This window comes from Rhincodon typus, chromosome 10 (assembly GCF_021869965.1).
Source record: "Rhincodon typus isolate 14 chromosome 10, sRhiTyp1.1, whole genome shotgun sequence".
Lineage (NCBI taxonomy): Eukaryota > Metazoa > Chordata > Chondrichthyes > Orectolobiformes > Rhincodontidae > Rhincodon > Rhincodon typus.
In genome coordinates this window covers 1118581-1136718 of record NC_063341.1, presented here as the reverse complement: position 1 = coordinate 1136718, position 18138 = coordinate 1118581, and the positions used below count along the sequence as shown (strand labels likewise).

At 44.4% G+C, this 18138-nt stretch overlaps 1 protein-coding gene across 1 annotated transcript in view; it reads right to left on the bottom strand.

Moving 5' to 3' along the window:
* LOC125484259 (probable voltage-dependent R-type calcium channel subunit alpha-1E) overlaps positions 1 to 18138 on the bottom strand; it is a 201933-nt gene that overhangs the window by 31181 nt on the left and 152614 nt on the right. The window contains exons 4-5 of the mRNA XM_048602251.1: positions 17715 to 17820; positions 16951 to 17090 (exon numbers count right to left, since the gene is read on the bottom strand). Of these exons, the coding sequence (XP_048458208.1) occupies positions 16951 to 17090; positions 17715 to 17820 (246 nt within the window). The remainder of the gene's footprint in view (positions 1 to 16950; positions 17091 to 17714; positions 17821 to 18138) is intronic.

Here is an 18138-nt window from a genome sequence, read left to right as displayed (position 1 = left end):
ATCCAGCTCTGCATCCGTTATCTAGGTATGAAAGGTGCTGCTCTGATTACATGTTGAGGCTTTTCTATCACCTGACTCTATTACAGAACTGCACTACATCCCCAGCAAGAGAATGTAAGTAATCCTTGAGTCCCTTAGTATGGTTATGGACTTGGCTGCCTCATTTGGAGAAGAAAGGGTTATCTTCCTTTTCAATAGAAACTTTTCATATTTCTCATCCATCCTATGTACCTTTTTAACACTCACAGCAGTGTCTACCTCCAAGCTCTTAGTTGCAGTTAAAGCGACAATCTGATTCATGGCCTTTCCCTTCTTAGTTCCCCTTTCAGACTCATTCTTACAAACCTCAATGAGTCCCATTGGTTTCTCTCTCGACTTCCAGCATTCTGACCGAAGGTGTCCCATCAAACACCTCAACTTCCGATTTTCATCTCCACCCACAGTACTTTCCCTTCTGACCAGAGGAGCGGACATTCGAGAATTCCCAAATATCCACACCTTAACTTGGCTACTAGTCTTCCTTTCACTCTCCCGTTTCCTACCCTTTTTGAATTTATGAGTTTTACATTAAAAAATGTTCAATTTTATGGACGAGCTCTAAATCATCAGCCATTACTGCTGCCTGTCTAGCAGCTGCAATGGTTCGCAACATAGGCTCTCATTACCGAAGGTAGTGAATATTTTAAATTTCTCAAAGAGAATAATCTCTCTGATACACTCATCTGTGGTTTCAACTCCTGTATCCACCTGTCAAAATTACTTTGCTTAACCCTTTAAATTCAATCTAGGTTTTCCAGGCTGCTTCTTTAAATTCCAGAATCTTTACTCTCTGCCTCGGGCATTAATTAGCTTGTATACAGGCCATACAGTTTCTTTTTACATTATCTGAAGAATCCCCCCCTGACAGTGAAGCATGAATTTCCCATTCTTTACCTGTCAACTTGCTCTGTATGAGCAGTGTCCAATCCTCCTTTTCTCAATTCATTTGTCAAGCCACCTTTAAATGACATGAAAAATGCCTTCCTATTCCCCAAATGTTAGTAGGGCCTGTGCAAACTTAATCATTTCCTACCTGGATGTCAGACTTGGACTAATATTCTCCACATTAGAGCCTTCACCAGCATCTGATCCTGTTCTTCTCTTCAAACTGCATTGTTTTAAGCTGATACTCATGTTCCTTGCTTTCTCTTGTCTTTGCAATTCTAATTCTAGCTTTCTCATGTCCATTTCCTATCATTTTAATTTCCCTCACCTTTCCTTAGGTTTCTTGGCTCTTTCTTTGTCTTCATCTCTACTTTCTTCATTTTCTCCTCATGCACAAACTGCTTCAGAACAGAATATCAACTGATCCAAATGTTTCAACACCTGCAGTACCCAGTCTCTCTTCTATTAAGACTAACCTCAAAGTACCTTTTCTTTAAATTCATTCACAGGGTGAAGGTGTTGCTATTGCCCCCATCCCTAATTGTCCAGAGGGCAGTTAAGAGTCAACCACATTGCTGTGGGTCTGGAGTCACGTGTAGTCCAGACCAGGTAAGGATGGCAGTTTCCTTCCCTGAAGGACATTAGTGAACCAGATGGGGATTTCCAACAATTGACAGTGTCATTAGACTTTTACATTTTTATTGAATTCAAATCCACCATCTGCTGTGCTGGGATTTGAAACCAGGTCCCCAGAATGTAGCTGGGTCTCTGGATTAACAGTCCAGTAACAACACTACTAAGCCAGTGTCTCCCCACTAACTTGTCAGCCCGTCAATTATTTCTGCCTCCTGCCACCTCCAGGTTCTCCGCCAATGGGTTTGAAAGGTCATTAGAAACGGACAGCTCTGCCACCTGCAGGAAATCCTTTGCCATTTCTAGTGCCACGTGTTAAATGCAGTTCAGAATCTGGCATTTTCCACAACTAAAACCACTCCCAAATCCTGTTCGTCTCCATTTCAAATCCAGTCCCAGCAACAGCTTCAAACTATCGCTAGGACAGTACACTGGAAATTGAACCCCACTATTCCTGGAATACAAAACTTACAGATGTTATCAAAGTTCAGAACATTCACACACCCTTGTCGACACAGGTTTAACAGAAACTACAGACCTAGTTTCTGCAATAAACAAGAATGACTATTCATTATAAATAACTAGATTCTAGCTGCCTGTTAATGACACTGGACAGGTAAAAATTGGGTCTGTTTGATCAATGCACTGTGTTCAAATAGTATCACTCAGATATCCTTCATGTGAGAGTCACAGGCCATCCCCATTCTCCCAACCCAGTGAAGAATCAACTTTTGAAGGTCCATCCCTGGAGTCTCCATAAACCCGTAAAAATCTCAGCACAAAAGTAAAGAGGCTGGTAAATAAGGCCACAAAGATGACTGCTGGGCACCAAGATTTGTTTCTAGAGAGAGGCGGATGCGAAAACCAAGGTCGTTCAGTTTAAAACTTGCGTTGAATATTGGTTACAGCATATTTGGGAGTACTGTGTACAATTCTGGTCCTAATTTTCTGATGAGGGCGCAAAAGACAGGAGGGGTGGGGCATAAACAGTGAGATGAGTTCAGAACTGAGAGACTAAAGCAGTCACGAGTCAGTGGGCAGGTATCTGAGTCTCTTCATTTTTTGAAGAGGGAACACTGAGGGATAATATTGATGTCTTCAAGACAATGAAAGATTACAATCAAGACAGCACTTTCCAAACATACAATCTCTACAATCGTAGAAGACAAGGGCAGCAGATACATGGGAACACCATCCATGTGATGGAGGGGAACCAGCCACCAAACCCCTCACCATCCTGACTTGGAAATATATTGCCATTCCTGCAGACTCCATGCAGCATTGCTGGGTGAAAATCCTGGAATTCTCTCTCTAATGGCATTATGGGTCTACCTTCTGCACATGGACTGCAGCGGTTCAAGAAGGCAGATCCCCACCACCTTATCAAGGGACAATTAGGGTTTGGGCAATAAGCGCTGGCTTTTTAAATGAATGAATAAATGATAAGCACAATGATGACATCCTCCACGGAACAACGACAGGAAGTCAACAAGATCATGGCATCTTGGCCAATAACAACTCTCCACAGCCACTGAATGTGCCACTTCAGGTAAACTCAGAAGAGACGGCAAAGCAGCGAAAATGTCATTGGACAAGTAAAACAGGGTTAGAGCCCTGGAGATTCCGGTTCAAATCTCACCACAGCAGCTGGTGGAATTTAAATTTAATTTGTTATTTTTATTAAATAGAATCTGGAAGCTGTCATAAAACTCCGTCTGATTAATTAATGTCCTTCAGGGAAGAAATTCTGTTTTCCTAACAAGGCATGGCCTACATGTGACTCCAGGCAGACAGTAATGTGTTTGACACAGCGTTGCTCTCTGAAACGGCTGAGCAGGTCCCTCAGCAACACAAACTGCTTGCACTGTGGGTGTATCCACAACACACCCTCCAGGGCAATTAGGAATGAGCAATAAATACAAGTCTAGTCAGTGATGCCCGCAGGCCACAAAAGAATCAATTGAAAGGAAAACGATTCGGCACCGCATTAAATTCTTCAGTGGACAATTCGAACTGATCGTCTGTCATTTTACACATGATTAATTAGCCTTGTGTGTCTGTGGGGCTGTCTCTGTCTCATGCCATCCAAGTTGGACAATTTGGAATCTCCAAACATCGCCAGGTTGAGATTCTCTCTTTAAGACACAATGCCCCATTTTGTCGTATGACGATAGTCATTGGATAAATGTTCCAGCCTCATTAGACACTTTGCTAAATCTCACTTCTCAATCATTTACAGATTTTGGACAGCCTACAGCCTTGTTAGTTATTGTAACGATGACTGAACACACTTGAATACAACCACCTTTTCCACAGAATCCTTACATTGCAGGAAGAGGCCATTTGACCCATTGCATCTGTACCGACCCTCCCTCCCAGACCCAAACCCTTTCCCCAATTCTCCAGAGTTACTCCCCATAGCTAATCCACCTAACCTACACATCTTTGAACTGTGGGAGGAAACTGGAGCACCCAGCGGAAACCCACGCAGGGATAACATGCAAGCTCCACACAGACTGTCATCCAAGGCTGGAATCAAGCCCCTGCACTTTGAGGCAGCAGGGCTAACCACAGAGCCACCATGCCACGGTGACCTAGTTTGTGTTTCTCAATCTACACATTAGTTAAATTCCCTCCACTGAAACCACTCTTCCTTCATAATCATTCTGCATTTATGCATTCTGCCATTTTAAAGAAGATCCTGGGTGGCTAGACACTACTCCCACAATATATTTTCAAGGTGCCAGGAGAAAGTTTTAGAAAGGACTCGATGGGCAACTTTTTTTGTTTTTTTTAAACAGAGAGTGGTTCATGTGTGGAATAAACTACCAGAGGAAGAGGTGGATACAGGTATGGTTACAATGTCTAAAAGACATTTGGATAAGTGCATGAATAAGAAATGGTTGGAGGGATATGGGCCAAGTGCTGGCAGGTTTGGGAACATGGTCAGCAGGGGCTGGTTGGATTGATTCATTAAGGCTCGTTATGCTACACCTTCCAAACCCAAGAGCACTTCCATCCAGAAGGACAAGGGCAGCAGATACATGGGAACACCACCATCTGCAAGTTCCCTTTCAAGCCACTCACCAACCTGGCTCAGAACCATATTGCCATTTCTCCAGTGTCACTGGGTGAAAATCCTGGGATTCCCTTCCTAACAGCATTATGGGACATGAACTGAAGTGGTTAATGATGGCAATCCAATCACCTTCTCCATGACAAGCAATTAATGCTGACCCAGCCAGTGAGGCTCATGTCTCCCATGAAGTAATAAATAATAAGTCACATCTGTATTTGTATTCTAGAATGCTATTTAAATTTCAAATTCAACCATACTTTCTGAGCTGGTCTCAGTGTATCGACTGGTGAGATGGGTATGCACTTGTTCAGCATCTTGGGGAGATCCCCGATGTTCAAACAGTTATATGAATGGAAGATGCTCATGTAGATTGTAGGAATCTCCTAAAGTGTTCATTGTTAGGTTTAATGCTGCCTGTCAAAGCAAAAAGTCTGGTGTGGGAGGAGAGTGCTGAGTGTGAGGTTAATTACATCACCCATCATGATGAGTAATGCATTATTGGCACCTTGCACAGATATAGGTGTGAGTTTAATTGACTTTAAAAAGTGTTCTGGCTGGAGATTACACTAAGTTTCAAATTCTCCAAAGACAAATGACATCTCCCAATATTGTAAGTGATAAACTGTTACGAAGTTGTGTAGAATCTTCATAAATTGGAAGGCAGAAAATTAGAAATTGTTGGCAAAAATGATTGTGGGGTATCAGTGCCATGGTCCCTTTAAGAGCTTGTGTTTTGTCTGTACTTGGAAGTTTATAGGTACCATGCGCAGACAGAGCCCAAATTGAAATGTTTTGGATTGAATAGCCAAGCAGGACTATTTTTTAAACCAAGACAACAGTTTCGAATTTTAGCCAATCAATTTGAACCAAGCCCTTAGTTATGAAAGACTTATTAAATTTAAATCTGATTCCATTGACAACATCAAACTAATCCTACGTAAGAAATACTATTATGTCATTACGGGTATAAAGATGAAGGCATTTGGAAAATCAAGCAGAGCCAGCTGCCATGTGCAGCGAAAGCAAGATTGCCAACTGAGACATAAACCTGGCTTTCACAAAAAATTATTAAGCTCTCTAAAAAGCCCCAAAGGTACCACGGCATCTTTAGTTCAAAGCCCTCACAGAAGAAATTACAGAGAGAACAGCAGGAAGAGGAGATGTTCCTGACAGATAATCAACGGAGAAGATGGAACTTTCTGGAAAACACATTCCATGTGAATGTGGAGAGATTAAGCTTTAATTTATATGAGCAGGACTTGTGTTTATTTGAACAGCATTCCAGAGAATTTAGGCCAGTTAGGGAGTAGTTAGTAGAGGGGAATTGTTCGGTTTGTTAGTAACTCTGTTAATTTGTTCATTGTTAGGGTTAAATAAATAAATTGTTTCTTGTACAAAAACAAAGTTGCTGGAAAAGCTCAGCAGGTCTGGCAGCATCTGTGCAGGAAAATACAGAGTTAACGTTTCGGGTCCAGTGACCCTCAGAACTGGTTACACAATAACCCTGAGGAAGGATCCAGCAACTTCTGTTTTTGCTCCTGATTTACAACATCCACAGTTCTTTCGGTTTTTAAATTGTTTCCAGTTACATGTAAAGTGGAGATCAGGGATATTCTTCCTTTTAACCACTTTTAACAGATTACGAGGGGTAAGGTGAGCTTCTCTGGGTGTCTTGGGGGTAATTATTACAAGGGATCCTCTACTCCCGTCATAACACATTGGGGCTTGTGTTTTGGTTTAATTATCAGATGGGTTCGGCCACTCTCCCTCTGTAACAAAACATATACCTCATTATCTACCTCTGCAGGATGGCTGGGAACATGATGCCTCCCACAGCGACGGGTGTTGGGGTAATGACATCTCCCACAGCGACGGGTGTTGGGGTAATGACATCTCCCACAGCGACGGGTGTTGGGGTAATGACATCCCCCACAGCGATGGGTGTTGGAATAATATAACTCACCACAGTGTCCCCTCCCAGTTACCATTCAATCCCTACAGCGGGGAAACAGGCCCTTCGGCCCAACAAGTCCACACCTACCCTTGGAGCATCCCGCCCAGACCCATCCCCTATAACGCACCTAAGCTACACATCCCTGAACACTACGGGCAATTTAGTACGGCCAATCCACCTAGCCCTCACACCTTTGGATTGTGGAAGGAAACCGGGGCACCCGGAGGAAACCCACGCAGACACAGAGGAGAATGTGCAAACTCCTCCCAGACAGTCGCCCGAGGCTGGAATCGAATCCGGGTCCCTGGCGCTGTGAGGCAGCAGTGCTAACCACTGAGCCACCATGCCACCCAGTTCTATTAGCCTTACCAGCAGATGAACAACTTAATATGAAAGCCTTAGCCCTTTGGAATCAAGGAGGGGGGAGTCTGCTGAATGGCCGAAGTCAGCCATCAATAATACCCAGACTGGTCTTGTGAATAGTGCTGTGTGTCTGCCAACTTGAACAGGGCCACGTTAAATGAAAGTGAGGTGAAACAGGTGTAATGGGAGAGGCAAAAGGAAAATGAGAGACTAATACAGACAGAGAGAAAGTGAGACAGAGTGGGGCTCAGCAGGCAAGGCTTTACAAACAAAGCAAAATAAGATTAAGAAAGACAAGGAGGGGAAAAGGAGAAAGATGGAGACACAGGGAGGAAGAGGACCAGAGGGACGCAATGAGCAAAAACATACAAGGTGACAGGGATAAGGACAGAGGTAAAGAACAGTATAGAAGAGAAACACAATCAACTCATCAACAATTCAAATGAGTGTCCATGTGGCACCCTGTGGTGGGTGAGGTCACTGTGAAGGAGAGTGGAAAGGGGTTAGATACAGAGTAAATCTCCTGTACTATCCCTGTCCTGGGAGTGTTTGATGGGGGACAGTGCAGAGTGAGCATTACTCTGTATCTAACCCCGTGCTGTCCCTGTCTTGGGAGGGTTTGATGTTGAACTACTCTTGGCACCTGACCTAGGATGGTCTCTACTCGTTGCCTAAATGAACTTGGAACATTTTATTTGCCACAGAGTGAGAAAGCTGAAGAATAATGTTTTGATACCCAGTTGCATTATGGTTTTCTACCAGCTGGTCAGAACAGAGGGTGAGGCTGGCTTTTTCAATGGAGGCCTCTCTGAATCCTCTCAGCCACTGGTGCAGATTATCCCATGGTCCAACAGAGAGAGCTGCTGGCAAGAAATGCTTCCATTGATTTATTCCCTGTACTCAGTAAGCTGTTGTACTTGGCCTAAAGAGCTTGCTGGTGGCTGCTGGTTCCGAGAGTCCTGCTCTATATTGAAAGCTAATTTAGGATAATTGTACATGACGGCAAAATGAATCTGATGTGCAGCCTCTCAGTTGAGTGGCGCTGGGGCTTTGAAATTCTTCAACATGCTGATTGTGTGGTGGTGTTTGAAATTTCAGGGTTGAGAGTGTGTGCAGACATATGCTGAGGTCCTAGCTAGGAGCCAAAGAGTTTGTGGTTCATGGAGGAAATCACAGCCTCTGCTCAGAGCTCGGGGAAACAGTGGCACCAGTGAGATGGCACCCTTACTGGCATCTCACTATCACCGTCAGGCAAGAGAGGCCTCCGCCATCAAGCCTTTAGGAAGGGGCTGTTTGAAGTTTCCTGTCTGTTCCAACTTCAAAGACACTTGGTGCCGTAAACTGGAAGCTCACTGCACACTATCCAATCATTTACAGGCCTCATTTCAGGACTATCATTCTTACCTTTGGGTCACATTCAGGGGTTCCAGTTCCATCTCAGACTTGAGAACACAGTCCAGGCTGACACTCCCAGTACAGCACTAAGAGAGCGGTTCTCGCAGCTGGAGGGTATGCACTGAGGGAGCATTGCGCACAGTCAGACAGTCAGTGCCAAGGGAGCACGGTTGGAAGGTCTGTATCAAGGAAGTGCAGTTGGAGGGTCTGCACCGAGGGGTGCTGCATTCAGTCAGAGGGTCTGCGCTGAGGGAGCGTCACACTGAGACATGACAGTAGTCCCTATCTGCAAACACATTTGGATGCAACAGATGCACAAGTGTCTCCGGCACCAAGATTTAGGGGTTTCCTGACCAATGCTAATCCTTCACAAACGTTAAAACTGCACGAGACATTTTTCATGTTTTGGAACAATAAACTGAATTGGAAGTTGGACTGCTATAACAGGAATACAAGTTTTGCAACTTGAACAGACAGAGCTTCATATTTTTAACTGTACAGTAAGATATTTTTAAAGCAGTGACAGGCACAATTTGAGACTGTGTGGCATTAAGTGTCTTTTGTGTAAAGAATTTCTGCCTGACGACAGCTCGCTGATTGTGTCAAACTGTAACTCAACCAAAGATATAGGTGCAAGAGCATTAGAAACATCTAGAGCCTACAAACTGAAAACATCCATCCATCTCTCTCTCTCTCTATTCTGTGTTGGGAACAGACAGGAAAACCGGGAATGCTTAAAATGAAGAATTCTGACCGTAAGAGTCCTAGGTCTAACAAATCAACGACCTGGCCAACAGCCTTCACTTTATAGAGAACAGAATGTCATCTGTGTGAGAAAAAAAATCAAAAGGAACTATGTGAGGCAACTTAACTTATCATCGGGATCTGGACCTTCGGAGTTCAATTTACCTTCTGTTTTCTCTATTTTTCCTTTAACTTCATAATATCTGCATCTTTTATGTGTGTAAGCATTTAGGATTTTTGAAGAGGTATAGTTTAAGTTGCTCAGTGGTAGAAAAGGAATCTGTTCTTCTCTTTGCCATTTGTTCAAGTTAATTGTGTTACAGTAACTGGAATTATTTTCTGTTACTAATGAAACCTTGTGTGAATTGTTTTTGTCTAGAATAATAGTCAGGCAGGGAAATGGGTCACCTTGTAGGTTTAATTGGGATTTTATATATTTTGCACTGACTTGTGGAACAGCGGAACATTATTATCACTGCACTTGTCCCAAGTGGCCTACCCTGTGCCATTAAACTATCACCCCTGGTTCTAGACTCCCCAGTCATCAAGAACATCTTTCCTGCATTTACCCTGTCTATTCCTGTTGTAATTTTATAGGTTTCAATGTGATTTCTCCTCACTCTTCTAAACTCTAGTGAATATAGTCCTAACCTATCAAGTCTCTCTTCATACATTGACTCCAGAATCAATCTGATAAGTCGTTGTTGCCCTTCCTCCATAGCCAAAATATCCTTCCTCAGATAAGGAGGTAAAAAGTGCACACAGTCCTCCAGGTGTGGTCTAACCGAGGCCCTGTACAGTTTCAGCAAGACATCCCCCTGCTCCTGTGTTCCAATCTTTTCACTATGAAGACCAACATACCATTTACCTTTCTCACCACCTGCTGCACCTGCATGTTTACTTTCAGTGACTGGTGTACAGGAACACCCAGGTCTCATTGCCGCTCCCCATTCCCAATCTATCACCGTTCATGTAATAATCTGCCTTCCCGTTTTCGCAAACTCACATTTATCCACATTATCCTTCATCTGCATTGCATTTGTCCACTCACTCAACCTGGAAACATCAAAAATAGGAATAGGAATAGGCTCAGAGATAGTAGGAACTGCAGATGCTGGAGAATCTGAAGAAGGGTCTAGGCCCGAAACGTCAGCCTTCCTGCTCCTCTGATGCTGCTTGGCCTGCTGTGTTCATCCAGCTCTACACCTTGTTATCTCTTTATCATAGGAATAGGCTGTTTGGCCCCTCAAGCCTGTTCTGCCATTCGAAAGGATCATGGTTGATCATCCAACTCAGTGCCCCGTTCCTGCCTTATCCCCATTCCCTTTGATCCCTGTAGCCTTAAGAACTATATCTAGCTGCTTTTGAAAACATTCAATATTTCAGTTTCAAATGCCTTCTGTGACAAAATTCCACAGGCTCTGGAGCACCTTCATCACAGATTACCCAGCCACCCAGCTTTGTGTCACATGGAATATATTAGAACAAAGAACAATACAGCACAGGAACAGGCCCTTTGGCTCCTCAAGCCTGTACTGACACATTTTGCCTTTCCATATTTAAACTGTCTTCACTTACAGGACCCGTATCCCTCTATTCCCTTTCCCATTCATGTGTTTGTCCAGGTGCTTCTTGAAAGCTGCTATTGTGTCTGCTTCCACCACCTCCTCTGGCAGTACATTCCAGGCACTCACCACCCTTTGTGTGAAAAACGTCCCTCACACATCTTTTTTAGAAATCACACGACACCAGGTTATAGTCCAACAGGTTTATTTGAAAATACAAATTTTCGGAGCCTCACTTCTTCTTCAGGTGTTAGTGAGAGAGTTAGTATCAACACAGAATTTATAAGTAAAAGATCAAAGGCTGACATCATTGATGAGGATGAACTAAACAAACCGAAGATGCAGTTAAATCTTCAATCAGTTAGAAGGTTTTAATTGATTAATATACATATGTAAATCCCCGAATTCCTTTCAAGTCCCTGTTCTGAGAGAACTAAAGGATTTTGTCAGTGTAAAGAAGAGGTGACATGTTAGGTGTGAGACCTTGCTATCTCTGATTCTAAACAAGGTATAGAGCTGGATGAACACAGCAGGCCAAGCAGCATCAGAGGAGCAGGAAGGGCCTAGACCCTTCTTCAGAAAATGTTTAGAATCAGTTTGTGTTTTGGTTTGGAGTCAAACTGGTTTTGTTTCTAAAGTAGGAATTTATAAAACGCCAGATTGACTGACTGTCTCTAAATTGTGTGCTTTTTGAACAAAATGGAATGTATCTGTAAGTACAAATTCACCCCATTCAGTGTGTGTGTAGGGGGCAGTGGGGTGACAGAGAGAGAGAGGGAGACTGTGTGTGTGTGCCCGCGTGTGTGTGTGCCCACGCACGCAGGGGAGAGGGAGAAAGTGCGTGTGCGTGCGCGCGCGCATGTGTGTGTAGGGGGTTAGGGAGACTGTGTGTGTGGGTGAGAGAGAGTGTTCCTATTAGAAATAAAACCAGTAAATCTACGGGGTGAATTTGTACATGCAGATTTTGTTCAAAAAGCACACAATTTATAGACAGTCAGTCAATGTGGCGTTTTATAAATTCCTACTTTAGAAACAAAACCAGTCTGACTCCAAACTAAAACACAAACAAGTCCTCACACCTAACATGCATTGTCTGACCTAAAATGTCACTTCTTTACACTGGTAAAACCTTTAGTTCTCTCAGGACCGTGACTTGAAAGGAATTTGGGGATTTACATATACATATTAATCAACTAACTGATTAAAGATTTAACAGCATCCTAGGTTTGTTGAGTAAATCCTCATCCTTTGACCTTTTACTTATAAATTCTGTGTCTAATACCACCTCTCTCACTAACACCTGAAGAAGGACCGAGGCTCTGAAAGCTCCTGTTTTCAAATAAACCTGTTGGACTATAACCTGGTGTTGAGCAATTTCTGACCTTGTCCATCCCAGTCCAGTACTGGCACCTCCTCATCACTGCACATCTCTTTTAAACTTCCCCCTTCACACCTTAAACCTGTGTCCCTTGGTAATTGACCCCTCCACTCTGGGAAAAAGCCTCATACTTTCCACTCTATCTATGCTGTTCACAATCTTATAAACTTCTAACACGTCACCCCTCAACCTGCTGCGTTCCAGTGAAAACAAACCCAGTCTATCCAACCTTTCTTCATAGCTAAAATCCCCCATACCAGGCAACATCCTGGTAAACCTTTTCTCCAAAGTATCCACATACTTCTTGTAATGTGGTGACCAGAACTGTACGCAATATTCCAAGTGTGGCCTAACTAAAGTTCTACAATGCTGCAGCATAACTTGTCTATCCTTATACTCAATGCCCTTTCCAATGAAGGCAACATGCAGATCCCTCTGTATATCAATTCTCCCAAGGGTTCTGCCCTTCACTGTATTATTTCCACCTGTACTTGACCTTCCAAAATGCATCACCTCACATTTGTCCAGATTAAACTACATCTGCCATTTTTCTGCCCATGCCTCAGACTGATCTACATCCTGCTGTATCCTCTGACGATCCTCCTCATTATCCGCAACTCCAACAATTTTTGTATCGTCCACAAACTTACTAATTAGACCAGCTACATTTCCCTGCACATCATTTATGTGGATCACAAACATGAGAGGTCCCAGCACTGATCCCTGTGGAATACCACGAGTCACAGCCCTCCATTCCAGAAAGCATCCTTCACCGCTACCCTCTGTCTTCTATGACTAAGCCAGTTGTGTATCCATCTTGCCAGCTCACCCTGATACCATATGACTTCATCTTTTGTACCAGTCTGCCATGAGGGACCTTGTCAAAGGCTTTACTGAATTCCATGTAGACAACATCAACCGCTTTCCCTCAATCATCTTTGTCACCTCCTCAAAAAATTTGGCCAAATTATTGAGGCATGACCTCCTCCGTACAAAACCTTGCTGTCTATCACTAATAAGTCCATTTGCTTCTAAATGCATACAGATCTTGTCCCTGAGAATGTTTTCTAATAATTTCCCTACCACTGACATGAGATTCACAGGCCTGTAATTTCCTGGATTATCCCTGCTACCCTTCTTCAATAGAGGGACAATATTGGCTATTCTCCAGTCCTCTGGGGCCTCACCTGTGGCCAAAGAGGATACTAAGGTGTCTGTCAATGCTGCAGCAATTCATTCTCTTGCCTCCCTCCATATTCTGGGATAGATCCCATCAGGACCCAGGGACTTATCTACCTTAATACTTTTTAAGACGCACAGCACCTCTTCCTTTTTAATAGCAACTTGGCTTAGAAACTCAACACTCCCTTCCCTGAGATTATCCTCCACCATTTCCTTCTCTTTAGTGAATACAGACACAAAGTATTTGATTAGGACCTCCCCTACCTCTTCTGGGTCCACACATAGATTCCATTCTTTGTCCTTGAGTGGGCTAACCCTTTCCCTGGCTACCCTCTCGTTTTTTATATATGTTTAAAAAACCTTGGGATTCTCCTTAATCCTGTTTGCTCAAGACTTTTCATGACCCGTTTTAGCCCTTCTAATTCCCTTTTAAGTACTTTCCTTATATAGTTCAAGGGCTTTGTCACTTCCCATCCTCCTAGACGTTACGTATGTTTCCTTTTTTTTGACCAAGGTCATAACATCCCTGGTCATTCAAGGTTCATGTAACTTGCCATACCTATCCTTCATTCTCGCAGGAACATGCCACTCCTGATCTCTAATCAACTGCCATTTGAAATACTCCCACATATCCGATGTGGATTTACCCTCAAACAGGCAGCTCCAATCAACACTTTCCAGTTCCTGACTAATATTATTGTAGTTTGCCTTCCCCCAATTTAACACCTTCATCCGAGGACTGCTGATATCCCCATTCATGAGTAATTTAAAACTCATGGTATTATGGTCACTACTCCCGAAATGCTCTCCCACTAAAACGACACTCACCTGGCCGGGGTCATTTCCCAAAACTAGGTCCAGTTCAAGAAACCCTACTGAATGGCCCTTACAAATTCTGCTCCATCCAAGCCCCTAGCACAAGTCAATACAGGGGAAGTTAAAATCACCCACCACAACAACACTGAGACAGCAAGAACTGCAGATACTGGAGTCAGAGATAATGAAGTGTGGAGCTGGAGGAACACAGCAGGCCAGGCAGCATCAGAGGAGCAGGAAAGCTGATGTTTCGGGTGCCTGGCCTGCTGTGTTCCTCCAGCTCCACACTTTGTTATCCACAACAACCCTGCTGTTTTCCCATCTTTCTAAAATTTGTCTACGTATTCTCTCCTCTATCTCCCGCTGGCTATTGGGAGGCCTGTAGTATACCCCCTGCACTGTGATGTCACCTCTCCTATTCCTGAGTTTTACCCATGCTGCCTCACTGCATGAGTCCTCTGATGTATCCTCCCTCAATACAGCGGTGAGATACTCCTTTACCAGTAATGCAGCTCCCCAACCCCTTTTACATCCCTTTCTATCACACTTGGAACATCTAAATCCTGGGATATTCAGCTGCCAGTCCTGTCCCTCTTTCAGCCATGTCTCTGTAATAATAGTGTCATAGTTCCAAGTACTAACCAACGCTCTGAGTTCATTTACCTTGCCAATTATACTTCTTATATTGAAACACATGCATTTCAGACCACCTCCCCTGCCCTCTTCAACAGCATTTCCCTGCCTCTTCTTAGTTATGTTCGCCCTGGTTTCCACCTCTTTCTCAATTCCTGCATCTACTGCCCTACTTCTCTGGTTCCCATCCCCCATCACACCAGGTTAAACTCTCCGCAACCACTCTACCAAGTATACCTGCAAGGATATCCATCCTGGTCCTGTCCCAGTTTGTGCACAAGTCCCACACTCCCAGAACTGGTCCCATTGCCCCACGAATCTGAAACCCTCCCCTTCACACCATTTTTTCAGCCACGTGCTCATCCTATATATCCTGCTGTTTCTACTCTGACGAGCTCATGGCACTAGTAGCAATTCTGAGATAACTACCTTTGAGGTCCTACATTTCAACTTTCTTCCTAGTTATCTGTATTCTTTTAGGACCTGCTCCCTTTTTTTAAACCTATGTTGTTAATGTCAACATGTACCACAACCACTGGCTATTCACTCTCCCCCTCCAGAATATCCTGCAACCGCTCTATGACATCCAGGACCCTAGCACCAGGGAGGCAGCACACCATCCTGGACTCTCGTTTGCAGCCACAGAAACACCTATCGATTCCCCTTACGATTGAATCCCCTATAACTATAGCATCTCTTCCTCCCTTTGCAGCAGAGCTAATTGTGGTTCCATGAATTTGGCTGCTGCTGTTATCCCGAGAAACCATTCTCCTCAACAGTATCCAAAATGGTAGATCTGTTTGGCAGGGGAATAACCACAGGAGATTTCTGCACTTAGCCCCTCCTGCTCTGCCTGGTGGTCATCCATTCCCATCCTGCCTGTGGAGTCTGATTCTGCAGGTGACCATCTCTCATACATGCTATCCATGGCACTCTCTGCCTCGCAAATGCTCAGTGTCCCCAGACAGCACTCCAACTCTGAAACTCAGGCTTCCAGGAGCTGCAGCTGCATTAGTATGGATTTTTTTTTAATTCATTCATGAGATGAGGGTGTCTCTGGTTAGGCCAGCATTTATTACCCATCCAAAGGGCACTTAAGAGTCAACCACATTACTGTGTGGTCTGGAGTGCCATATAGTCCAGACCAGGTAAGGATGACAGTTTTCTTCCCTAAAAGGACATTAGTGAACTAGATGGGTTTTTCCCCAACAATTGGGGATCGTTTCATGGTTATCATTAGACTCTTACAGGTTTTTGATTTAATTCAAATTCTACCATCTTCTTTGGCAGGATTCGAACCTAGGTCCCCAAAACGTTACCTGGATTTCCAGATTGAGAGGTCCAGCGATGATACCACAAGGCCACTGACTGAGAATTGGTGAACACACAGAAGACACGGTTGGGGTTAATGGGTCTTCTATAGACTGGAATGGCGTAACTAGTGGAGTGCCACAAGGATCAGTCCTAAGGCCTCAATTATTTACCATCTATATGAATGGGTTAGAAGGATAGAGTAGAGGGAAATGTATCCAAATTTACTGACAATACAAAATAAACAGGACGGCAAACTAAATGAGGGTGTAAGGAATCTGCAAAGGTTATAGATAAAATGAGGTGGGCAAAGACTTGACAAATGGAACTTATTGCAGGAAAATGTGAGATCGTGAACTTTTGCAAACAGGGATGGTGAAAAGTCTAAGACTCTTGAAAGTTATTGCCAGGCCAAACTAGAATCACTGACTGTGCTCCTATTGGAACTGTTATTCTACTTGTACCTTACTTACACCACGGGATGGTCTGAAAGTGCTCTTTTCAACTATGATGAGGTTCATTCACATACCTGCACTTGTCATGATGAGTATAAGGTCATCAGGAACAACCCAAACAACACAGCATCATCTCAAACCCAGCGCAGGGCAGGAATGCAGACGATCGCTCCACAGGCACAGCTCCAAACAACTTAAGGGGCACTTCTACTGGGAGGTCAGGGAAACAGAGGGAATGGTTGTGGGGTGGGTGGGGGGAAGGAGAACCGAGGGGGATGGAGGGAAAAAGGGTTGGTGGCGGGGGAGCTGGGTGGAGAAGAACTGGGGAGAGGTGGTGGAAAGAGAGGCAACGAGGAGAGAGGAAACGACAAGGAGAGGGGGGAGATGACAGGGAAGGGGGAGGAAGGGAAGGGGAAGGAGAGGGGGGGGACATACGGGACGGTCCCATATGCAATAGCAGCAGCTTGAAGCAGGGGCTGATGTTGCCTGGGAGCATGAAGATGTATGCAATCACTCACCCACTCAGAACCACAATGAAATCCATCACATTCCAGCCATTGCGAAGGTACGATCCTTTATGGAAGACAAATCCCAGAGCAACTATTTTAATCCCAGCCTCAAAACAGAAGATTCCAATGAAATAGGGCTCAGTTTGTTCCTGGAGGAGAAACGGACGGGGAGGGAGAGAGAGCGAGAGAGAGAGCGAGAGAGAGGGAGGGAGGGGGGGGGGGGATGAAATCAAGAACAGACTCAATGAGGACGGTCGTCTTTAACTATTTACATCTTCAGAGCAAAATTTCAACTCCATTCTTGCATCAACAAGGAAACCAGTCAGAAAAGAATGATTCTGAGTCCAACACATCAATACCCCATCACTATCCCAGCTCCACACCTCACCCCACCCCCATTCTCCAAGGAATCATCACAGAATCACCCAGCTATAACTCGCATCAAATCTCAGATTCTAACTCCACCTTGCCACTCTTCCCGCGATCCCACATTCCTGACCCTTATCCACTCCAGCTCCCCAAGCCTTCACTCCCTTCCCAGCCACTCCTCCCTACTCCAGTTTCACACCCAGTTCACCAGGATTGCCGTCTCCACTCTCCTTCTGCTACTGTCTCAATCTGCCGCCTCCACCCACTCATCCATACCTCCTCCTATCCCTCATCCCCATCTCTTTTATCTCACTCCCTCCACTTGCCCCTCATCCTACCTTCTTTCACTCTCCTCCCAGGTCTTTCCCATCCCTTTTCCCCTCAATCCACGGCAGTGCACTCACCAGACTCTTGGCCATAGGCGTCTTGTCTCCGTTGGGGAGGTGCTGCTCCAGGGCCAGTACAACACAGTTGGCAATAATCGTTGCCAAGATCATATACTCGAATGGAGTGAGAGAGTCAAGGAGAACTCGACAAGGGATTGCAAAGACACAATGCACAAAATCAGGTCCTGCTCACAATTCTCACATACCTCTCCGTGTCCACTACCACCAGTCTCTCTCTAGAGACATGTACCCTTGCAATATACTACCCTCTCCAGACACACGTACCCTTGTAATACAACACTCCCTCCGGAGACACATACCCTTGTCATACACCACTCCCTCCAGAGACACGTACCCTTATAATATACCATTCCCTCAACAGACACGTACCCTTGTAATATACCACTCCCTCCAGAGACACGTACCCTTCTAATATACCACT